This window comes from Osmerus eperlanus, chromosome 3, assembly GCF_963692335.1.
Source record: "Osmerus eperlanus chromosome 3, fOsmEpe2.1, whole genome shotgun sequence".
Taxonomy (NCBI): Eukaryota; Metazoa; Chordata; class Actinopteri; order Osmeriformes; family Osmeridae; genus Osmerus; species Osmerus eperlanus.
In genome coordinates this window covers 979103-1003888 of record NC_085020.1, presented here as the reverse complement: position 1 = coordinate 1003888, position 24786 = coordinate 979103, and the positions used below count along the sequence as shown (strand labels likewise).

General features: G+C 43.7%; 2 protein-coding genes across 6 annotated transcripts in view; one reads left to right on the top strand and one right to left on the bottom strand.

Moving 5' to 3' along the window:
- The window catches only part of col5a2a (collagen, type V, alpha 2a), a 33407-nt gene extending 27602 nt beyond the window's left edge, over window positions 1-5805 (top strand). The window contains exons 41-54 of the mRNA XM_062456335.1: window positions 35-88; window positions 254-415; window positions 739-846; window positions 1096-1203; window positions 1490-1543; window positions 1636-1743; window positions 1883-1936; window positions 2182-2289; window positions 2379-2432; window positions 2610-2717; window positions 3072-3381; window positions 3801-3982; window positions 4224-4466; window positions 4598-5805. Of these exons, the coding sequence (XP_062312319.1) occupies window positions 35-88; window positions 254-415; window positions 739-846; window positions 1096-1203; window positions 1490-1543; window positions 1636-1743; window positions 1883-1936; window positions 2182-2289; window positions 2379-2432; window positions 2610-2717; window positions 3072-3381; window positions 3801-3982; window positions 4224-4466; window positions 4598-4744 (1800 nt within the window). The 3' untranslated portion in view covers window positions 4745-5805. The remainder of the gene's footprint in view (window positions 1-34; window positions 89-253; window positions 416-738; window positions 847-1095; window positions 1204-1489; window positions 1544-1635; window positions 1744-1882; window positions 1937-2181; window positions 2290-2378; window positions 2433-2609; window positions 2718-3071; window positions 3382-3800; window positions 3983-4223; window positions 4467-4597) is intronic.
- A 591-nt stretch (window positions 5806-6396) lies between these two features.
- Window positions 6397-24786, bottom strand: part of gulp1a (GULP PTB domain containing engulfment adaptor 1a) — a 48013-nt gene continuing 29623 nt past the window's right edge. For 2 of the 5 annotated variants that reach the window (XM_062456337.1, XM_062456336.1), the window contains exons 2-9: window positions 22201-22282; window positions 14924-14985; window positions 12852-12923; window positions 11191-11289; window positions 10868-11005; window positions 10300-10416; window positions 9752-9838; window positions 8907-9397 (exon numbers count right to left, since the gene is read on the bottom strand). In XM_062456337.1, coding sequence (XP_062312321.1) covers window positions 9026-9397; window positions 9752-9838; window positions 10300-10416; window positions 10868-11005; window positions 11191-11289; window positions 12852-12923; window positions 14924-14985; window positions 22201-22228 — 975 coding nt within the window. In that variant the 5' untranslated portion in view covers window positions 22229-22282 and the 3' untranslated portion in view covers window positions 8907-9025. The other 3 variants (XM_062456340.1, XM_062456338.1, XM_062456339.1) reach the window with 3 other exon arrangements.

The window sequence follows — 24786 nt, the reverse complement described above, 5'->3', positions numbered from 1 at the left end:
TAAACTGTGTATCTTCTCATTCCTCTCTTGCTAGGGCCCTACCGGTTTCCCTGGATCTGCAGGCAGAGTTGGCCCCCCAGGCTCCACGGTAAACACGCCCCCTCTATCAAGACAATCAGAAGAACCACTAAGTCCACAGGATCTCATATTTCACATCTAAAACACCCCAGGAGTCTAGATATGACTGGGTTTGACTGTGAGGACCCCACATACAGAGTTGGGGTCAGAGGTTAACCTGTGCCGTCTCTGCCAGGGTCCTGTGGGGGAGCCGGGACCACTGGGTCTCCCAGGGAAGGAGGGCCCAGCTGGTCTCCGTGGAGACAATGGTCCCCCGGGCAGACAGGGAGAGAGAGGCCCTCCAGGTCCTACTGGCAGCCTGGGAGACAAAGGAGACTCAGGGGAGGATGGACCCACGGTAAGATAACCAGATGTCCTCAGGCATCGCAATACTTCAGTTTGATCAGAACAAGTGGTCAAGGAGGACACTATTTGTATTCCAGATATAAAATGTGGAAGGAACATCAATTGAATATTGTCTACTTTATGGTTTTATGGATGCTGATCCAAAATGACAGAACAGTTCAAACACAAAATGACCCTGAAATAAAAGCCTTTGTATCTTTGAATCTTGAAAGGAGAACTGAACCACATACCAAATTGTCAAGACAAACCCTGAGAACTGGCATCACCTGGGTGAATGTTCCAGTGCTCTCTGGTGAGATGCTGTTTGTTCCACAGGGCCCGGACGGACCTCCAGGTCCAGCAGGAACGACAGGACAGAGAGGCATTGTGGGCCTCCCTGGGCAGAGGGGAGAGCGGGGCATGCTTGGACTTCCAGGACCAGCGGTATGGAGACATGAAACCAGCACATTCTTTATAGGATGAATAAAGTTTAATGTATTGTGAACAGATGTACGTAACTGTCAAATGAGAGTACAGTAGCAGTCCTGCTTCTAACCCGAAATAGTTTGGCGTTAATTCCATTTAAGATATAATATTCTTGTTCATAACTCAGATATAATTACACGTCAATATGAAACAACATTCATATAAAGCATCTGTATACTGTAACTCACTGGGTTGGCGTTCTCCCAGGGTCCTCCAGGGAAGCAGGGCTCGTCTGGTCCCCAGGGAGACAAGGGCCCCCCTGGTCCGCTGGGCTCTCCAGGAGCCAACGGCCCCCGAGGAGACCCCGGTCCTAACGTACGTCCTCTCACACCTGTGCTTTTAGTTCAGATCACCAAGACATGGTGTGAATGCCATGTCTCCAGAGAGAATCAATACAGTACACGTTAAGGACTGACACGCATAGCAACTGGTTGTAATATGTTACATTTGAACTAGCACTTGCTCTGATTTGCCCACTTTTGGAACAAAGTTACAGCTCACTAAATATTTATTTCAGACTTAAATGCAGAATACATCAGTTAAGGGTCATCAGTAACATGATACATGAACAAGTACATCAGTAAATGTTGTGTTCCATCAGGGCCCAGCTGGATCAGACGGACCACCGGGCAAGGGTGGAGTCATAGGCATCAGGGTGAGAGCACAATATCATCTTCCATAAGTAGACAATATCTATTAATCTTGACCACTGATCCCAGTAAACACTGTGGGCTGTGCGTGCTGCAGGGAGAGCGAGGGGACTCAGGCCCCGAGGGTCTGGTGGGCACATCAGGACCCCCCGGCTCCCCCGGCCCAGTCGGTGCTCAAGGAGGCTCTGGGAAGAGAGGAGATGCTGTACGTATATCAAATATCACATGATCAAATGCTGCATTTTCACTGATTATCCATGCATGTTTGTTTTTCGTAATGGTGTCCTGTACTGAGTCGTCCTGTAGCAGGAAGTCCAGTCTGACTTCTCCTCCTGTGTGTTCAGGGTTCCAGAGGGCCGCTGGGTCCACCAGGGTCCGCGGGCAAGAGAGGCCTAACGGTACCGACATGAGCACCACACATCACTAACCTCACCACAACGGCCGTTAGGAAGTCACCACACACTGCAACAGTCTCAAACCACTTTCAATCATGACTCCATCCCCACTTCTGACAACGCTGTGGCCATTACTGCAGACCCGCTGTGTTTGAGCCTCTGCTGGCTTGTTTGACAAACACATACCCATCATGGCTTCCTTACTCTGTCGGACGGCCCCTGAAGTGCTGTTTGCCGTTTACCTGCAGGGACCACAAGGCCCCAGAGGGGATAAAGGAGATCTAGGAGACCACGGAGAGAGAGGGCAGAAGGGTCACCGGGGGTTCACAGGCCTGCAGGGGCTTCCAGGACCTCCAGTAAGTCTGATACACCAAGACTGTCACACTGTGCAGCTGGCGCACGCTCCTCCCAGCTGTCCTCATGCTAACACCTCCATCTCTCTCAGGGCACGACGGGGGAACAGGGAGCCTCAGGGATCATCGGACCGAGTGGCCAGAGAGTACGTCTGCTGCTGAAATCATATTTCATGCTTTAAACTTCAAATAGTAAAATAAGGAGCAGATATACTGTATGTTGTTCAATGGCAAAAACAGAAACAACAAAATACAAATGTTGTACTAATATCCGTGGCTAACCTGACAAGCTGTGCCTCTGAAATTGTGTTGTACTGAACTAGGGCCCCCCAGGACCAGTGGGCCCCCCAGGAAAGGAAGGGTACATTGGCCAGCCAGGCCCCATGGGGCCTCCAGGCACACGGGGGATCAGTGGAGACATAGGACCAGAGGTACGAGCATACCGCCAATACGCTCACTTACCTGAACCATGACCATGTCACTTACATCACATACAGAGCAAATCCACCCTGGGAAGTGGTGCACAGTGGTTACAAAGTATTAAAAAGAACCCTCCAGGTGTTAAATTATTCGTTTGTACTCACAAGATGAACCAATATAAAACACTTTGGAATGTGCTGTGAGAGATGATGAGAGATGAAAACTGAGATTATCATCAGACAGACAACAACACTATACATACAAATATCAAAGTTCCAGGTTTACAAATAAAAAGTGAACTGTTGCATTACTCATAAACTTTGTAAACGCAACAAAACTAATGTTTCTGCTTGCTGTGCTCCCAGGGTCCCCCTGGAGAGTCAGGCCCCCCCGGCCTCCCTGGTTCCCCTGGCCCCCCCACCGCCGCCATGGACGACCTGTTCGGAGGCCCCCAGGATTACGACATGGGCCCCCCTCCCCCTCCAGAGTTCAGCGAGGACGAGGCCCTGCCCAACAGCAACTCTTCGGAGGCGTTCCAGGCCGACCCGGGGGTCCAGGCCACGCTCAAGGCTCTGAGCAGCCAGATCGACAGCATGCGGAGCCCCGACGGCAGCAGGAAACACCCGGCCAGGACCTGCGCCGACCTGAAGCAGTGCTACCCCCTGAAGAAGAGCGGTGAGCCAGCCTGCTGACCCCTCTCCTCACACCCTCACTCTACTGGCTGTGTCATTTGGTGATTGTTGATTGAGTTAATGGACACTAGTGGACAGGTTCGTAGGAGCATCTGAAACATGGGATTAGCATTCCTGTAAGTTGCTGCTGGCACTCAGGCCCTCTCCTCACACTCCTGTCAGGAGGCTACTATGGCGTCACGTCAGAAGCTGAAAGAGTGTAGATTTTGTCACTATTCCTTTCACTGTGTGTGTAAAAAAAAGTTTTGAATGATTGAAAAAATATTTCGAAAATATTTCAAAAAACTGGTTATTTTCACCGTGTGTTCCTTTACAAAACACAAGACTAAAGTTTCACATTCTTTCAAAACTGTGGGAGGTTCACGATTTTTCATGTCTAATCCTTGAGCGTTGTGTTTGAAGGTGAGTACTGGGTGGACCCCAACCAGGGCAGCGCTGAGGACGCCATCAAAGTGACCTGCAACATGGAGACAGGAGAGACGTGCATCTCTGCCAACCCTGACAGTGTCCCTCGAAAGGTCTGGTGGAGCGCCTCCAAGAACAAGCCTGTGTGGTTTGGAGCCGACATCAACCGCGGGACACAGGTAAGAACATTCAGATGAACCAAACAGTCTGGTTATACTGGGGGTCAGGGGGGCACGGACAAACACGACGTTACATTAAATGGAATCGTAGGAGGGCAGAATACCAGACCTTTGCAGGAGCATATGGATTCAGGAGCCGTTTTTAACGTTGTAACTACACTAGTCACGTGCCCCTCCATAGGTCTCAGGAGCAGATGAGTGGTAACATCTACTGACGGTCACTTTAACTTTGACCTTCCAGTTCACCTACGGGAACAAAGACCAGCCTGCCAACTCCGTCTCAGTCCAGATGACCTTCATCCGCCTGCTCTCCAAAGAGGCGTCCCAGACCATCACGTACCACTGCAGAAACACGGTGGCCTACAAGGACGACAAGGCCGCCGACCTCAAGAAAGCCATCGTCCTCAAAGCCTCCAACGACCTGGAGCTCAGGGCCGAGGGAAACAACCGCTTCAGATACACGGTGCTGGAAGACAGCTGCTCGGTAAGGGCTGTCATCTGGTCAGGGCTGTCATCTGGTCAGGGCTGTCATCTGGTCAGGGTTGGTGTTTGGGTTGGATATTTCTTTATCTAACTATTAACTACTTTATATAACTATTGTATTTGTCTTCACAGCAATCCAACGGCAAATGGGGCAAGACCGTGTTTGAGTACAGGACACAGAAAACAGCAAGACTTCCCATAGTGGATATTGCCCCTGTGGACATTGGTGGCTCAGACCAGGAGTTTGGCATCGATATCGCTCCAGTGTGCTTCGTATAAATGCAACAACGAAAGAAAAAGAGTAAACACCAGTGAGACAGATGCATGGAAGAGGATCCTGAGACTCTTGAACTGACAGCTGATCCGATCAGCCCCCTTGTACATAAATCCCTGCGGAGTTCAGGCCCGTGGCAAGATATTTATTGTGCCTTTCCAATCATGTTCAAGACCTCCTACCTGGTTTGTTGTTACCCCCAGTGGAAGTAAGATGAATGTTTGGTGGCAACAAAGTTTGACATATTAAAAAGAACTCAACAACATTCCTTTGCTTGCATTCTTGATAGAGGAACATGACACACTACCACTAAGCAGGCGCAAGACACCCCATGGTTAGGTACAATATAACCTGATCCACTGATGTAAGCTTTGATTAGGACAATTACTGCCAAATGGTTTGAGCGTACGAATACTTAAATGTTAGTCATTAACTGCTGTTTGTAAGATGACATCATTCCACCAGAATTTTACAATAGCATATTTTACTTCTTACATTGTTTGCTTTTCTTTGTATACAAAGTGTTTTAAATATAAAAATACAAGTTATGGTGCTAGTGTGGACATGAATTGAAAATGCTTTTTATGGCATAATTATCATTCTTATCCTGATCATTTTGATATGACCGATTCCTGTATTCACTTATCCCAACTCTGTACTGACTGTTGAATCAAAAGATTAAAGTTCCACCAGCTGTGTCTGTAGTGTTCGCTACCTCGCTTCCAAAATTGGGATCCGATCATGTGAATCCTCCACGGGTGCTGTTTTGTAAGTGCACTGCACACAGCTAGGGACCAGGTGTCTGGGGATGTCAATAAAGATGTTTGTCACTGATGGACTCATGAAGTCAGTGTCACATGAACCACGTGTGGCAATCGTCTTTTTGATCATTTCAGTTGGATATAATTACTTCTTTTATTTTCTAATCGGTGCCTTTAACACAGCGTGTGTTATGTTCCTGTGCATGTCAGCCCCTTCCTGCCCATCTTCCTATAACAGCATTTAGACATCTTGTGTGCTTCATGTATCTTTGCTATGCAACACATTAAACAAACGCTTGTTCATCCCCGGACGTTTTTGTCATATTGATTAAGGAAAAGCCAGGGTCTTATTTTAGCTTAAGGCATGTCGTTGAAATGACACATCCTCTGTGTATATAATTTGCACATGAAGTCAAGTGAAGGTTCTCGTGGGTGCTTTGAAAATACATAAAGATGTAAAATAATTTTTCCAAACGGCTCAGTTTTAGAATACTGTAAAAGTTACGTCACTTTAGTTGTCTTTTCCAATTCAATTTATCTAAAATCATTCTTAAGAATTGGTATCGGTCTCATTTGTTTTACTTGCTTGAAATACTTTGAATTTACTTTTACAAGAATTGTAAAATCTTTTCCTTGCCAATGCCCTTCCCAAATATAAAATTCTACAATATAAGAAAATAACATAATACAAAATATATATGAAAACAATCATTCTCACCGTTATTTCAGAATATTTACCTTTAGTTATCAGCTACTCCTAATCAGTTTCATTGGAGGCCATCTGCCATAGATCACTTTCGATGGTTCACTCACCTCACTTTGTCACCTGCAGTCACTACACACATCAGCAGCGGTGACAAGATAAGGGACAACAAAGAATCTCTCTGACAATGGCATCTAGTATGCAGTATGTTTTCTTTAATAACCGTAACAGCAAAGTCATATTTGCAAACAAAATAGTAGTATATAGTATGTACTGTATATGGACAGGATTTCAAAAGTGCTTTCTGGTGCAAGGATGATATAATATGAAAGTAAAGACATGGTCAGACATACTGAGATGGCTCTTCACCTGTTAAGACCTTTAGCCAGACAAGTGAAACTATTTAATGTCCAGTCAAAACAATCCATACAAATTCATTACAAATCAACTAAATACACGTGTAAAAAGAAAGAGTTAAAAGAAAATATGTTAAACATCCAGCTCAGTTTGGCATATGAGTGTTAATACAAGACCAACTACATGTATATGTCTTGTGAGGTTATGTTAGGGAATCATGTCGCACATACAAATAAATGATATCGACCTCAATCTAAAGTGGTGCATATCTACACATTAAACTGTACCATATGAAAATTCAGCCACAGACTGTACCATGGGACATACTGTACTATTTACATCCTTCAATGCCAGTACAAGCAAAGGGTCTACAAACTAATCCTTCAGTTTGAGTTCTTACAAAAATAGTGCTTTTTCTATATCAGATTTTAATATACCTCAGATTTGTTTCTAAAACCAAATTCAAATACATAAAAACCTCAAGATAGGAACATTGGCATCTTGACTGTAAAGTATTAGACCAAATTTTGGCACTTTTTTTTCTCCGTAAAAACAAGCTAAAAGTGAAGTAAAAGACAGCGTCTTGGCCTCAGCAGCGGCTTCCCAGCGGGTCCAGAGAGAAGACTGTCCCCTCAAGGGTCAGTCCCATTGTGAACCCCTCCTGAAACACAAGCACAGCAGGCTGTCAAGCACCAACCTGCACTGTGGTGACCCGCACTGGGGTGACCCCACACCTGCACTGTGGTGACCCGCACTGGGGTGACCCACGCCTGCACTGGGGTGACCCACGCCTGCACTGGGGTGACCCACGCCTGCACTGGGGTGACCCACGCCTGCACTGGGGTGACCCACGCCTGCACTGAGGTGACACATGCTAAAACGGGAAATAAAAACTTTTAAATCTGAAATATTACCAAGCGTACAGTTGAGAGATGATAGTAGTCTGGATCTGAACATGCCACCAATACACAAACATGCAGGTGGACCATCTGATGGTGGAACGAAAGGGTACACAAAGCCTAAGAAGGTTCACGCAAGCTTTGAGCTTCTTAATAATGTGACAATATTTTCCTTTTGCGTTTTGTTTCCGATTGGCATGAGCTAATCAGCACCTGACATGGCGACAGAGGACTAATCTTCCCAATACTGCAACAACCTCCTTAGTCCCTCGTTCCCCGCTGTCCTCACTCTCCCACAGTTATATGACAGTATTTCCGGGTCAACCGAGTGGGAGTGATGGAGGGAGGTGAGGCAAAGATGGAGTAGAGGAAGGTTCTGGATGCACTCAGACCTCGCTGATCCACACAGAAACGCAACACTGCATGCAAGTGTAATCACAGTTCCTGTTATGACGACAGCCAAGAGGTTTGAAATAGAGTGAAAGTACAAACCATCGCTGGCGCTGTAGGCAGGGGGGGGGGGGGGAAGAGAGATGGAAGGAGATTGTTAAAACAGAACTACAGGCAGCAGGAAGAAGAGAGAAGAGTTTTGGAGAAGTAACATGCTAGAACAACATTGTCTCCTTTCGGCAAAATATTGAAATTAAACAGAACAATATGTGTAAAAATAAAATCTGTGAAGTGAAAAAACCTTTCCATTTCCAACTGTGTGTAAATATCAAGTGTACTTTGACTACAGTTCACTTTGTTATATCCAGAACCTTAATCCAAAACAACAAGTACTAGTATTAAAACTTGGTACAACTGTTGCTCCCTTATATGAGTCCATCATAAAGGCCCTAAGATGGTTCAGACATGCAGTCACCTGCATCTCGTCCAGCTGGGACTGGATGTCTGGAGGGAAGTCTGCAGAGCCGCAGGTGAAGGGATCGAACGGCTCGGCTCCAAACAGGTCTTTCCCTGAGAGAGGAGCATCTTTGTGTTTACTTTCAGGTCAAAGTTAAGAGTTTTACTGTGAATGCAGGAGTACCAAGACACTGTAAGAAGTTGTGATAACGCCAAGTTAATAAAAGAACAAGGTAAAGCTGTCACTGCCAGCAAACTAATGAAAATGTTGTGGTGTTTTGGTCTGACATGTCAGGAAAGTGTTTTGAAGCATGTCAAAGTGCCAAATCACAACATTTCATGTCTTTTGCTGACACGTATGGTTCAATTAAATCAAGTTAGTTTTGCACCTGTCACAAAGCTTCCCCGTATTAGTAGTTGAGTAGTGTGAACACTCACTTATATCCGGTGGGGATGTGGTGGGTGGAGGGGGGGGGGTGCCATTGCTGGCTGGTATGGGCACCAGGGGGGTCACAGCAGAGAATGGCACCATGTCAAAGACGTCTGTAGACTGGGGTTTCATGTTGAGGCTGCCTCCCTGTTTAATACAAACAGCCTGGAATAAATCTGTTGTTATTGTTGTTGCTCCCTTTCATGCACGTTTTGCAAACAGTGTAACTGTTCTTTTGGTAGCATGGATGCAATACAGAGCTCATCGTTCTGTTGTTAAACAAATTGGTTCTAGACAAAGCAGTCCAAAGAGAGAGACAGACAGAAATCAGACAGTGAGTGAGTGAGTAAGAGAGTGAGTGAGAGAGTGGGAGAGAGAGAGAGACAGAGAGAGAGAGTGAGAGACAGACAGAGACAGAGAGGTGTGTTTACACGAGGCCGTGGGATGCTGTGACCATCAGCAGGCTTGGCAGGAGGGAGAGCAGGTTTAGCAGGTGGAGGGGTTAGGAGCCCGGCTGACAGGTTGGACTCTGGTGAGCTCATAGGTGTGAGAGTCACTGAGGAGATCTCCACACAGGAGAAGGACGTCAGGTTGTGGCACCAGAACAGAGACGAGGGCCTTTGCAACATGAACGCCTCGTTAGTCGAGTTTATGTGAAGCAGCTGAGAAGAGATCAGAGGAGGAAAAGTGAAAAGGAAAAAAGAAGGAAGGAAGGAAAGAAGAAAAGAAAATGTTCCGGCCAGCCGGTAGTTACAGACGGTCCCCTGATCCTGGTACTGTTGGGTGCTATCAAGGAGGTTATTGACTGATAATCCAAGTGGGTGTGTGACAACATCAAATGTTAAAAGTAAAGATGCATCTTCTGTGCAAGACATCACCTGACTGTCAATCAAACCAATCACTTGATAGCAACCACAGAACAGTGAGCTAGAGATCCTTCCACAGTAAGTAGTCCCTGATGACAGGATGGCTCGCTGCACCAGGCGGCTTGGCGGCTAGGCGGCCTGGCGTCTCACCGGGGGAACAGGAGAGATCTTCAGCTGCTCCTCCAGGTCCTGAAGCTGAGTCTTCAGATCAGAGTTCTCCGTTTCCAGTTCTTGAATCTGAAACCACAACAACGAACACAGGATTCTGAGTGGATATGGGAGATTGTTTTCATATTCTTAAGGAAATCAGGTGTGTGCAAATTTTCCTTAGTTCATGAGCACCAAGTGTTAGTTGAAAATGGTTCTACTTCAATAAGTGCTGACACTTACAGATGTATGATAGATGTTATGATAATAATAATAATAATAATCATCATAATATATATGATGATGATCACAATATGTAATAATATATACTGTATATACACACTGTCTGTATCAGTTACCCAAATGACGACGTAGCCTAGACTACAAGTGCTGAGAGCAGTGTACTTCAGCACTGAAACTCAGTGAGCTCAACACCCCCCCCTGTTGGACAAGAGGACCTCGGCCCCTGGCGGGCACCAGGCCGTGTCTACTCCCTGCTACAGAACAGATACAAACTATAGGGACGTCACATGTCTATACATGAGGCTCACCCTCTTCTGCAAGGTCCCTATCTGTTTCCGCGTCTCCACATCCTTGCCGCCAGACTCCAGGAACTTCTTGTAGGCCAGGTCGAACGCCTGGCCTATAGTGAGGGTTATCTCCTCTGCCTGAAACACAGACACAGTTAACACAGACACGGTAAACACACAGGAAACACAGACACAGTTAACACACTGCTGTCTGAGAACAACCACATATAGGTACCGTGAAGAAACAGAAATTAATGAGACAATTGTAGCAAAAAAGGAAGCATCTATAAACTAACTTTATCCCAAAACCATATCAACCAGATTTAATGCAGGTAGATTGTACAGTAAGGTAAGGTATAGCCCAGTAGCATTTGACAGCATATCAAGAAGTAGCAGGTTCAAATCTCTCCTGCAGGTTGCTTTGGATAAAGGGATCTACAGTAAATGAACTCAGTACGACATTACATTCATGAATTCAGTAAGCAGGTGAAGATGTACCTCAGTCTAATCTCTACAGATTAAGTTCTTTCACACCCATTGCCCTTATGGATATTAGTTAATGCGCATTTTAAGCCTGTATATTCCTTACACATTTCTCACTGTCAAACACATAGCAGAGGTGTTTGTTGGATTCAGAATCTTTGCAGATGAAGGTGAATATTCTCTTGTCAGTCTTGTCATCGGCGCAGAAGGAGATTCTATGCAGCTGACAGTTGTACTGCACATCCTAGAGAGAAGGAACACACGTGGGACGTGGTCTTAAGACACCGTGGTCAGAAGGTTGATGTTTTAGTTGTTCTCCACTGTCCAGCTCTCCTGTTATACACCAGGTGAGGGTTTCTCATCAAGTCTAGTAGGGGGTTCATGTGGGATACGTTTGTGGGCGACAGCTGGTCGTGCAGGGAGACTTACTTTTGTCTTGGGGTCTAATATCTTCACTCCATATATGGAGATTTGCAGTTCCACTTTAGGAGTCTTCTGTCCCTCTGATTTCTTGATATGCCTTTGAAACTGAAAGGAGAAGAAATAAGCAATATTTCATCAAGTGAAGCACATTATCCATATAAAAAATGTAGAGACACTATATACACCTGGTTAATCTCAAATGTCCTCATTGACTAATATGTCTGGACACAAATGGTTGCATAAATCTTAATGGATTCGAGCCATTAAAATCAATCATCTCACTGATCATTTTTTTTTGTTCAATTAAAATGTGAACATTAGGCTACCTTCACAGGCCAAAACGCATGTTTTTGGACAACAACCTATAAGTTAATAACCAAGTGGAGTACAGGCCCTGAACGAATAAAGAAGGGAAAGGAGGTGAAGTCTGGTAGAAGTGTGACTGGGAGCTCTGTGTGCACAGAGGATGTGACGCTGAACTCTGGAGGGATTTGTGAAGGTGGAAACCAGGACAGATGATTATTTCTGGAATAAGTACTTTGATTGGTGGATGATATTTAACTTCATTTCAGGATTAGGCTTACTTAAAATAAAAAATGAGGTAGAATGTAATATTCATGGGGGACATTTCACCAAACGTCTTCATTCTTTGTAAGTAAGGTCAGAGCAAACACAAAAAAAATTATTGAGGCCCTTTTTATAAGTTTTCCTGAAAATGTTGCTGTTGAAATGTTCCAGTCAGCTGGCTGTGTGTAAAAAAAAAAAAAAAAGGATGTACACTTTAAGGATAAGTTGCTGAGGAAAACAAATGTGGCCAATTTTTCAAGCGGCCAAACCACAAAAAGAACTCACAAATTCTAAAGCAACAAAAAGGAGTTCAGGCTCTGAAAACAGGTTTCCCCTTCAAGCACCCTCACCATCCAAGTGTTGGCAGAGGAAGAGAGCGAGCAGGCCAACATGCAAACAGAAGAGCAGCTAAACAGAGCAGCAGATGGGATCAGTGAGAAGTGAAGCAGTCTGAACTCCCTCGTTTCAACACATTAAGGCTCTTCACAGGCTGACAGCAGACTCAGCCGACAGATGAAGCAAGCTTGTCTCGCTATCATGTGATGTCATCCGGCACAGTGGGATGGAGGCCAGATTTCCATGTAATGGCTCATCACAAAGCATGTTATATCCCTACAGTACTATATTCCTACAACAAACATGTATATCAACACATTGTACTTAAACAAAAGGAAAACAGATTCTAACCGGTCTTTAATTGGTCTTTTGTCTAGGGTTAGGGGATAGGGTATATTGTCTAGGGTTAGGGGATAGGGTATATTGTCTAGGGTTAGGGGATAGGGTCTTTTGTCTAGGGTTAGGGGATAGGGTCTTTTGTCTAGGGTTAGGGGATAGGGTCTTTTGTCTAGGGTTAGGGGATAGGGTATATTGTCTAGGGTTAGGGGATAGGGTCTTTTGTCTAGGGTTAGGGGTTGCCTTCTTTAAAGCAAATGGGGGTAATAACAATACTAAGATATTCAGAAATTCATGTTTCAAACATTCTAATTATGATGAAATAATTGTATAGTTTAAGTTCAAGTTTGTGTTTACAAACCAATTCAAACGAGAAGTATGTTGACTAGTGGTCTGGGCCTTCAGGACCCTGCTCTTCATGATCCTACCTTCAGCTTTCTCACTGCATCCTTCACAACCTCAGTTCCTTTTGGTTGGTCAACTTCGGTGTTTCCAAGGAACTAGAAGAGGGCAAATGTGTCACTGATAAAGAACAAAAAGGGAACAGTGTACAAACGGACAACATGTACTGAACATAAACCAGTAAAAACAACTTCAGTTTGACTTTGTTATGGACTCCTTAAAAAGAGACCTTGAAATACTTGTTAGTCCAGCAAAAATGTAAAACATTTCCAAATAGAGCTCCTTTTGCTATGTTACTCCTAAAATGCCATGTTGACAGCAACATGACCCCCCCCCCATCCCACAAAACTAAAACAAACTCGACCTTCACATATTCAACATCCCTGAGAAGTTTTTAAAACATGGTGCACACAAAAACATCCATTTCGCCTCAACACACACTGTGCTCTGCCCTCTAAACCACTGCTCTACTGCTGCTATCCAACAGATGGAGCCATTAACCTTTAGGCTTTAGAAGGACTCTATGTGTTTAGAACATAAACTATGGCTACAGCGCCTGCCCTCTGCCTCCCAGTCGCTCTTCCTAAAATAACAGCTGTTACGTATCAAGAATCAACAATGATCAAGATTGGTTAAATATATACCAGCAGGGTTAAATACGCTGCGCTCGATTGGTTGTAAAGGTTTACTTCAGCATCAACCTTGATGACCGTTTTCATACCACATCTGTCAAAGCAACCGTTTTGCACGGAAAAATAGATTCATAAAATGTGTGATGTTTTTGTAGCAAATTTCAACATTAGCAGGGTGCAATACAGCCAAGGGAAGAATATTTAAACTGATTAATCATTCACCTGAATTAAGCCTTGCTAGGACCCTGATGACTGAAAACCAACAGAGGCAATTTGAGCTGCCATGAAGTTGGCTATGACTACGTCAGGAAAACAACACCAGAACAGCCACTTTGTGTCTCCATCAATGGAACTGCAAGATGGATGAAACCCAGATTCAAATGTGTCAGCGCATCGCAGCCCAGTGACAAACGCTGGCCGTACTCAAGGACGCGTGTGAACCAGGCTGAGACGTGACTGATGTGGTGGTGATGGCCGCGTGGCCGAGGAGGACTGTCTGGTTCCTGACCACCGCCTCTTACTGGACCGGGACAGGAATGCTTCCACCAGCTGCCCAGCCTGGGCTCATCCAGCATGGCCTCATCCATCACTGGGCGTGTGTTGGCACAGGTAGCATACCACCCGCCGTTACACTGAGAGTTGAATCCATTTTCTCCCAGTGAGCATGGTCCTCAACAAAAAATAATTCAGACAGAAAACATGTTTATTTGGAGGTTTCTATGGCGCCGGTAGTAAACCCCACACTTAGGATACGGGGCACCATCCACTGTTGACTCAGCTTCCTGTCCCTGTCCCTGGATCCAAGCACCGCAGCTTGATCCACCTGTCAAAATGTTCTCCCTTTGATATTCAACCCCTGTTTGTCCCAAGTCTGAAAACTCCTGACAAACTTTAATATCCAGCAGAGCCATCAAGAGTAAATCTATTCCTCCCTCCACTGTGCGACACCAGAATCAGAGCGGCAAGAGAACTGGCAGTTTGGACTTGTGCTTTCGCCTTTTTTCCGCTTCAGTTCAATAAGACATCTCAGATGCGCTGGATGCCTGCTGACAGCTACTCTGCTCCACATAAGAGGGGAGTCTTTGGAGAAACAGAGCAGAAAAAAGGCCTGACAGAGCTTCTCACTGAACCAGACGACTAAACAAATCCACTGCTTCATTCCAGTCAAATCTATTGTGCCGTAAGACATCCACTCTTTGACAAAGAATGTTTAGTTATTTTTCTTGACTGACGTGCAAGGTAGATACCTTTCTGAAGAACCTCTTGGGTACTGAACCATTTTCAGGAAAGCGTACAACAACAACAGGTGGGTGTTCAAATACAAACGAAGAACCGTGTAATTCTGGTTGTGGTGAAGCTTCTGATGAACAGAAACTGAGTGCATGATCTTCCTGTGTGCACCTCTGATCTTATAAACTGATGAAGTTGACGTTCAAAGCAGAAGGAGATGCTGTCCTCACACGTACCTTGGCGTTGTAGCCGATGTAATGCTTCGCCAGAGCCTCTGGAGTGTGCATCCATGATTTATCTGAAATGAGATAGTTGGGATTATATTGATGGGAAGTGCTTTCAATAGGAAAACAATTACTACAACAAAAACGTTGAAATGCAAAAGGTTTCATCTTGTTTTTGTCTACTGCACTACACTACTAGAGGAGGCCAACAATGTAAGCAGATTTTCTCTCAGTTTCATCAACACTGCAGTCTTCCAGAAACCCTCGTCACTGTCCCACAACATCATTACTGGCATGATGGAAACAACCTCTCTTCCTGGGGATTTGTCAGTGTGAGACTAAAGTTAATGTTAGATAGATGTGTCACATCTGTGGAAACCCACACAAAAACAGTGAGTACAAAGTAATGGAACATGTCTGACATGAACTGATATGTCTCTAAATGTTCTCTCTCAAAATCACAAGAAATAATATGAGAGGAAAGGTATTTCTGTCCCTCATCTGTCTGGAAAAAAAATCTAGCAAATGTACATAACAGGTTGATTATGTAAATGGCCCATTCGATATTGACAACCATCTTTACCATGGCTTCTAGTTATCTAGTTGATTGATCCCGTTTTCTTTGGTAAATTGTTAGCCAAGTGGCCCACTGACAGGAAGCCTATCCTGATTACAGCTGACTTCATCTTCTACATCGGCTTAATTGCAATCACCCTCAACAGACTCACTCCATTTTTTCACAGCACAGAGTGGAAAACAGCAAGCCATTGTTCTGCTTGGGAGTTTGCCATTCCATCATAAAACGAACAGCATCATTATCATATTTAGGCTCCATGGGCAATTTTCCTTTTTATGATTACACAAGAGACAAGGGCCAAGCTGACCAAAAAACAAAAACCTTCCCAAATGATGACTGAGATGAAGTCAATCTTCTGGCTGTGAGTGGCAGAGGTTGATGGGAGGATGATGCACCTAGCCCCTCCCTCTCCGACAGCAGTGAGGAACTGTAAATTCTAACTATGATGAATTAGGGGGGCAGGAGCCACTGCAGAATGCTGGCCAGCCCGGCACTTTCTCTTAGCGTCAGCACACTGCTCTGATTAATAGTGGCGGTCCCACCTCTTGTGCCCACCATATAAAAGGCCTGTTGTACAGTTTCACCAAAGGGGACTGGGATAGGACTGGGGAGAAGGGAGATAAAGTGCTGGAGTGAGAGGATGAGCCGGTGTTTGAAGGTCAGTTTGTGTGCATTTGCCCCTGGCAGCAGGAGGCAGCTGCAGGAGTTACTTCCCTGTCAAAAACAAGAAAGATGACTGATGGGACTGGAAAATGATGACATGGCTACAGAAGCTCAATGCCACAGTATCTGGAGAGCATGTTGTGAATTCATAAAGTATGAACTTTCTCCTAAAATATAGCATATTTATAAACCGTATACTGAAGTAGGCTTGGCCTAATACGAGACAGAAACCAAGAGAAGCGTTTCTTGCCATCTGCAGATGAGGTCTGTATGCTTCAGTGTCCCACAAATTCATTTACTACAGTACGAACTACAGTACTACTTTAAATTTAATGAAAATTTTATAAAATCCTCACAGTATGGAGAGCAATAGTTAAACGTTATTTACCATCATCAACACGTTATCACATGCTGAAATGTCAGCAATAAAAAACAAGAGCAAAAGACTGCGGACCATTATCCGCATTCAACTGCCATCAAGTTTAATCAGCAGCACAGGTGATCTCCCAGAATGCAGCTCACTCCCAGAGCTGCCAGGCTGGACAGCAGCCTGCCTCTGGCCCCTGCTCTTACGGCAGCCTGCCTCTGGCCCCTGCTCTTACGGCAGCCTGCCTCTGGCCCCTGCTCTTACGGCAGCCTGCCTCTGGCCCCTGCTCTTACGGCAGCCTGCCTCTGGCCCCTGCTCTTACAGGAATACAATGGCCAATTAATAAGCGATTTGTCTTCTTTTAAAACTCAAACAGATCGATCAGTGAGTCTACAGAGACTTGGGAGTCTTAAATACCACCACTCGTATTCAAGGCCTCTAGATATTCGATTTAATTAAACAGAGTAAATGACTATAAATTGTAATCATTAGGTCTAAGAAAACACGGAAAGGATCCCCTCCAAGTCCAAATGAAGGCTGGTTCCTCAACTGTGTTCGTGAAGGGAAGCGAGAGTAGGGAACAACTTGTGCTACTCATCCTTTGATCTTTAAGTGAATACTGGTTAGAGTTGAGGATTTCTTAACAGTTAATGACAGATATGGCCCATAAAAGTAGAAGCCTTTTAGGCAGATTCTTGTGTCATTATTCCTGCATTGACACAAGGTTACATGTCTGTAGAATGAATTATTGTATTTACTCTAGATAGATTACGAGAGAGAATATATAGAGAGATATATAGAGAAAGAGATCAGAATCAGAATTCGGTTTATTCGCCATGCATGTTATACAAACACGGAATTTACTGTGGCAGGGAGGTGCAAAACACTAAACATATACAGATCTTAAATTAAGTAAAAGTACAAAATTTTAACTATTTCTAAGAACTAAACAATCTAAGAATACAACAATTTAAATATAAAATAAAATATATATAAAAATAAGAATAATGAGCAGCGTGAATGGTCAACATAGTGCAATCGGATACTGAGATAAAGTGGCTTATGCATTCTGAAATGAAATCGCCATTAGATGGACTTATAATAGTTAAATAATATATCTAGATATATCTAGACCATCTTTTATTTATTTTTAACTGGTGATACGAAATGTAGAGAGTGGCTTTCTGACTGAGTTGAGCACCACTGATGTTTCAAGATACATCTGGAAATGTTACGTCAGTGTGGTCCGGAGAAATTAGAAATCCTCTGTCACCTCTGCATTCAATTTTCTGCATGAGCGCTTTTATCTGTTGATATCTAGATGACAAATGGAGGACATTATACAATAAGCACAGGCTACATGGTACAACATTACAGCCAGCGAACATGATTCTCACATTTTATGGCTTTGTTTTTCATATCCATCCCCCCGCAGGTCAATAGATATAAAAATCAGCCATTACTTGGCCCAGGCATTGACAAGAGCCATTTTTGTTTGGCAAATTAAGACTTTGGGTCGCATACCACTTACTGTTGCAACTGCAAAGAGACTAAGAATTGAGTCTCTTTGGACAGTATTGAAACTGAGACACTCAATCTGAAAGCTTCTTGTTCCAAAGTGTACTTAAAATCAGGAAATACAAATTCACTAATTGACTTGAATCTTGGCTTGAATTACAAATTTAACACTGGTTTGTTGGTGACCATCAGACAGACCATAATAGTAACATATTCCACATCGCTCTCCAACACTCCACTGCAACCCTTCTGCCCTACAAGTCTGTCAGATAATTTCTCTCGACAAAACAGCTTAACCCTTCCTGCCATCCCATAACAGAACCCTTTACACTCAGAGTCCCTAACCCTCTAGTGTTGTGATAAACCTGGGGGTAGAGATGATCAACATCCCTCCTCGCAGCGTCTGCTAGTCCACAAAAACACAGAAAGGTGACAAATAACTGTGGCCAAAAAATGTGTCTGAACACTTCTGGTTCTGTACCTCATTTGTGGAGGTGTTCCCATCACAGAGGACAATAGTCTTCCAACATAGGCCCGTAGGAAACTTTAAAAGGGACACTTTGCACCACATTGCACAGTTCTCCCAAAAATGTTTTCCTTTTATTTAGCTTTACAGCAAATCAGAAGCACTGCATACCACTGTTTTCAGTGGCTGGTTGTGGCATAAGTCTGTAGAGGAAGTGCAGCGAGAGAGAAAGCTTTATGGCCGATTATATTATTCCTCAGTCATCAGACAGCGACCGTGCCTGAGCCCTGGCCCTCAGAGGAGAGCATCAGCCGTCTCTCCACCAACACTTCCTGCTGCTTTTATTAGTAGAAGCATTTCCCGCTGTAGAAAATCTTTACATCTCTTTAGCCAAATATAATATGGTGTCTGATATCTTGGGTGTTTATATTCTGTAATGGACAGTTGACTTAAACAGCTTATTTTTTATTAATGATTTTGTATATCTTGCTGAGGGTTAGATCTAGAGTCTTTTCAGGCTGCTCTTCCTGGAAGTAGGTCTTGAACAAAACTCCACCTACATGTACATGAACACATGAGATGAGCAGTGCTCATCGCTCTTTTGAACTCCAAAACAAGCTGTTGTTCATGTTTAGGATGATCAACATCCCATCTCACTCATCCGACCAGTCACTCCAGCTAAATGATGGAGATTCTGTATTTACAGCTATTTACTGGTTCAGTTAACATTCTGATTGATAATACTTTGGGATTCCCCCCCTACGTCCCCTAATATGGCCTATATTATACAAACAAGCTCAGGAACCATTAACAAGTCGGTATTGCAATAGTGACATGCCGGCCGCAATCAAAACAGTGTCTCCAGAATGTCTACATTATCCACACAGATTATAGCATTTTATCCATAATTGCAGTCAAATTTAGTGTGAAATTGAAAAACGGATGTTTATAAAGGAATTCAATGTGTGATGGCACTGCCAAACAGCTTAATTTCTACAAGACTGATTTGAAAATATTCTAATTTGCTGTACAGAGCAGACAATTCCACGTGGCCCAAATTAATTCAAATATTAGACCCAACTGAGACCCAGTCCTCAAAATCAAGTCGGTGTTAAAGTAAAATCTGATTGGAATTGTATTGCCTTTTTGGCAAGCTGTGTGAAGGCTTCACAGATCCACAGCTATAACCAACTTCAACATCATGCGGAGTTAGCATGAGGTGTTCAGTGTTAGAACTGTGGCGTTCTCTGTGTCGCTTATTACAGTAAAACGATGAAAAGGGTGTCACATTGTATCACAAACAGATCCATCTGCATTGTGCTGAGAGAGACATGGTAATTGGTGTTAGAAAATTACCTCAATGACACCCCTAAATGTTCTTTCCACAAAGCGTTCTTCATAGCCAGAAGTGAGCAGTTTCACAGTAATGAAGGGTTTTGACCAAAAGAACTCGATGTTCTGTTGTGGTGAAATGTCCGTTGTGTTCAAGGGAGAGTTGGGGAGAGAGACCTTTGTCCTTCCCTGTGAAAGAGCTTTAATGCCCCCTTTCTGCCAGATGGCTGGATGGCTGCACCCTTTGTAGTCCCCCCCCCCACACACACACACACACTGACCCCCCCACACCCACTGACCCCCCCACACACACTGACCCCTCCCACACACTGACCACCCCCACTGCCACCCCCCCACACACACACGCACGCACGCACGCACTGACCCCCCCACACGCACTGACCACCCCCACACCCACACTGACCCCTCCCACACACACTGACCCCTCCCACACACTGACCACCCCCACACCCACTGCCCCCCCCACCCCCCACACGCACTGACCACCCCACACGCATTGACCTACAGAACTGGACTGTGCACAAGCATGTTAGTGGGGAGCAGGCAGAGCCAGACAGTGAATGGTAAACAGCCCTACTGTTCCTCCTCTGGGGGGGCTCTGGAGGGACTGTTTAATCTGTCAGCTGCTGAGCTTCACTGGTCTCCCTCTCCACCACAAATGTCCCCTCTCGAGTCCTTGGCTGAGCAGGAGAAAAATTGACAGTAATGATGGGAATCCGCGAGGATGGACCGAGTGGAAAATGACAACAGTAGAGCACCTTGGAGTTGAGCTGCATTTCAATATTGCAGATGAAAGGAAAATTGAATGTAAATCGAGGGAAGAGATGTGACTGCAGTGATTAGTGTTGTCAGCTCGTCTCTGTGTTTGTGACAGAGCCAGGTAGAAATGAGACAGACAAAATATCATTAGAACAGCGAAGGCCACCTGGGCCCTACCCACTGTAGAGCCTGGCTCCCTGCTACTCCACACTTGTTCCTCTGGTGTGAGAGGAGATCGGGAGACTGAGACAGATGGTGTTAGAGCGGTCGCAGGGGAGATTGTATTTGTGGGTCACTAGTGTAACATAGTTGGAGAAATAGATAAAATGACACAACCATGATAATTACTATAATACGTTGCCAAATTCACCGAAATGTAAACTACAACTCAGCAAAAACGACCTTTTTGAATAGCGCGGGTCACCAGGTTTATAAAAGAACAAAAAAATGTTTAAGAAGTTTTCTTTTTATCCAAGATAATGATAGTAGCACTATTAGAGAAGAAGCTGTGAAAATTATCACCTTATTAGTAGGTGAACGTAAATCTCCCGTGGATAATTTATTAAATAATGGGAGAGCAGGAAGTTACACCTAGATGACGAGCTCACCGCTGTGAGCGGAGTGTGAAACTATCTCACGTCTGAACGGGAGAGTGCGGCCGGCTCATCTGCAGAAACGTGACTCGTGACTAGGAGCGTTTGCTTACTGGTGAAGGCAATTCATCAAATATTAATTCAGAGTGCTAAAATATGGTTTTAAGAGAACTACAACTTTAAAAGTGAGTGTCTGAAAAGCATATTCAGTATGTTAGCTGTAAACAGCAATAGTGGAGCCTGTAAAGGAGTGTTTTATGGACCGGAAAAAGTACTTTGCAAAGCAACCAAGTTAATATTAGCTAGACATTCTCTATTAATTGTGCATCCATTTGTATGATAGCTCAATATTGCAATGGTGCAGGCAGATGGAAAAATCTAATGTCTTCATAGGGCCTGGGTTGGGGTGAGCATATTGCATTCTTAGCCAGAGCACTTCAGACAGGTAAAACTGAACGCCGTCGCACAGGGGGATAACTGATTTAATTGAATAGGCAAAAGAAAGTCAAGTCTGCATAATTTCATTTGTCTGCAACATGGCCCTCATGCATACGAGCATTTGTTCACCCAAGGATGAAGGTATTAGTGTTGGAAGTGTGAGGGAATTTGCCTCTGAAGCAATCTCAAACCAAACTACTTAAATTAAATCTACAAGAAGCAGAATGTAGAAAGCCAGCTAGACGTCACCGAGTTGACATTTGATACTTTTGTCATCTAGCCGATCAAACCATCTCCACACCAATTACTCACTATTTCACAGGATGTGAACTCAACCTGAAGCTCTTTTTAATCAGTGTAGATGACACGTCTAATTACATTTAGATAAAATGTCACAATCCGTCACACGGACACTTAAAATGTTCTGTTGACTGCTTTTTCCATTCAAACAGAGTAAATCATGTCCCATTCGGGTATTCAAATATTCATTCCGTGCCCTAATACATCTGAGGACCGTAATTAAAATGTGTTTCACTGAGGCGGCCAAGTGCTTACCTTTTTTCCTGTTAAAGGCCCGGTTCATGCTGGAACACCTTGCTGCTTGGTGGCTCCTCTGGTGTATTTGCCAATATTCCCCCTGAAGAAACACAAAACAGAAGGTTAAACATGGCTTAAAAACATCAAGCCGTTACTAAACCAAACATGGAAAGTCTTGCCAAACAAACAGACTGGGCTTCTCCCAGAAATACATAATTTAAAGGCAGGAGGGTAATCAGTGATGTAAGCCCGTTACTCCTGAGAGTCTGAGACAAGGGTGTGCCCCTTCTCCCACATCAAACACACCCAAAAGCCTGTTCCTTTCTACAGCAATGGATGTTATTCCCTTTCGCAGGTGAGATATGGAACTTGTGGAGTGACATCATTGGTAACAACCTCTAGCATAACATTTTGTCTGAAGGAACTGGGTCCTTTCTATTTGAGCTTCACCTTTCAAGGATGTTTATGTTTCTTACTGGACTTCAGGTCCTTCCCAGGTAGCAGCTCAGGTTAGTGTTAGCCACCTAGCAGAAGGAAAGCATGGGGTCTGGTGTATTCCATCCAGCTACCTGCAGCACTGGCAACCTGATGACAGTGCCATATCACAGGACAAACTAGTTGAATGCATTAATGCATGAGCATTAGTGTTGGATGCTAGGCAGTTCTGCCATATTTTCTGTGGGAAATAATCACTAAGTTAACCAAAGACAACACATTCTGCTCCAGCCTCAATCACAGTGAGAAGAATCTGTCGATTCTGTCTGGCGAAATGTTCAGTATCCTGGAATACCCCATTTAACATAATTGGGCTAATTGCAACAGCTCAAAATTCATTGTGATACAGACACAAAAGGCCAACACTGCCGCACTACTAATGACAGTTACACTCAGACATCATGCTGCATGCCAATGCTGACATGTCTTGATAAGGTTGATAAGTGTTTTTCAACCCATTTTTCTAGTTATAAATCTAAGTTCTCCCCCAGAGAACAGCCAATCAGAGGCGATACAGGAACTGTACGGCTCACGTTAGACAATGGGAGATTCTTGCCTTTATGAGTTCTCTAAAAGGCACATCTACTTGGGCATCACAATGAATACAAAATAAATCCACCGACAGCATGTTCCCTCTATAAATTAAAGGACTTAACTCAACAAATCAACCTATATAAAATACCATTAGGTGAAATGTGATATACTGAAGATTTCATGAATTCCATTAACATGCTCTACACACCCCTTAATTAGATTGTGGCATCAACGAGACAATTCTCAAAGTTGATTTATTACACTTTCTGCTTTTTGCTATGCAGACTCACAAACAAGCCTAAATCTCAATAAAACATTGTGTTGCACTGAAGAATTTCAGAGGAGGAACCGTTCACAGCTCTTTGATAATATTTGGTTGAATATTTTCACAAACAGGTTAAGTTAGCAATGACAGCATTCATTTTATGCAGTGTTGTGTTTTCCATTCCATTAAATAATTATAATAATAATACTATTATACGGTTACATATTTCACACCCAATATCAGGCTCTCTGTCCCCCTGTATGTTGCTTTGGACACAAGCTACTGCTACATAGACACAAGCTACTGCTACATAGACACAAGCTACTGCTACATAGACACAAGCTACTGCTACATAGACACAAGCTACTGCTACATAGACAAGCTACTGCTACATAGACAAGCTACTGCTACATAGACACAAGCTACTGCTACATAGACACAAGCTACTGCTACATAGACACAAGCTACTGCTACATAGACACAAGTTACTGCTACATAGACACAAGCTACTGCTACATAGACACAAGCTACTGCTACATTAGACACAAGCTACTGCTACATAGACACATTACATGACTGAGTTAAGAAAAATCTGTAAATCCTGTACTTTCCAAAGGTATCTTCTTGAAGTGCATTACCACATGGGATACAATGACTGAGTAGGTATGAAAATACCTCCAATAATGGAGAAGAAATAAAAGATACAACTGATAAAAGTCTGAAATTAAGATGTAAATGGTTTGATAGCTCCAGCAGGAATTATAGATTAAAACATGAAGGTTTCTTTGAATTGGGGAGGCCACTTCAGAGTCTACATGATTCATACAACTATGGAGCATTAAACCAATATATTGTATCTGGTGTATTGGGAATTGTGGAAAACACCACATGGAAAATCCCATCTCTGACAGATTTGAATAAATATGCAGTGTTGCTACCAAAACCACCCGTTCTTCCCCTTTTGCGAAGAGGCAAATTACCGTAATTAACACATGAACTGCAGCATCAGATTTATTTAAAATTACATAGCAACAGTATTCAATATAAAATTGTCTCCACTTGGGTACTATGAAACTGTGAAAGACAAAGAATGAAGGGACGAAAATTGTTGACGATTTGATAGTGATAAAAGTATGATTTCAAAAACATTTTAAACATTAAACTCAGACTTTTAAAACAATAGACGTTGTAAACTTGAAAATGTTGCTTTTTTTTATCATGTAATGTCTTCAAATGTTCTCTCACTGTGTAGGTTTTCTTACAGGGCGTGAGCAGTCTGAATGAGACGACAGGGTGGGGGATTGGAAATT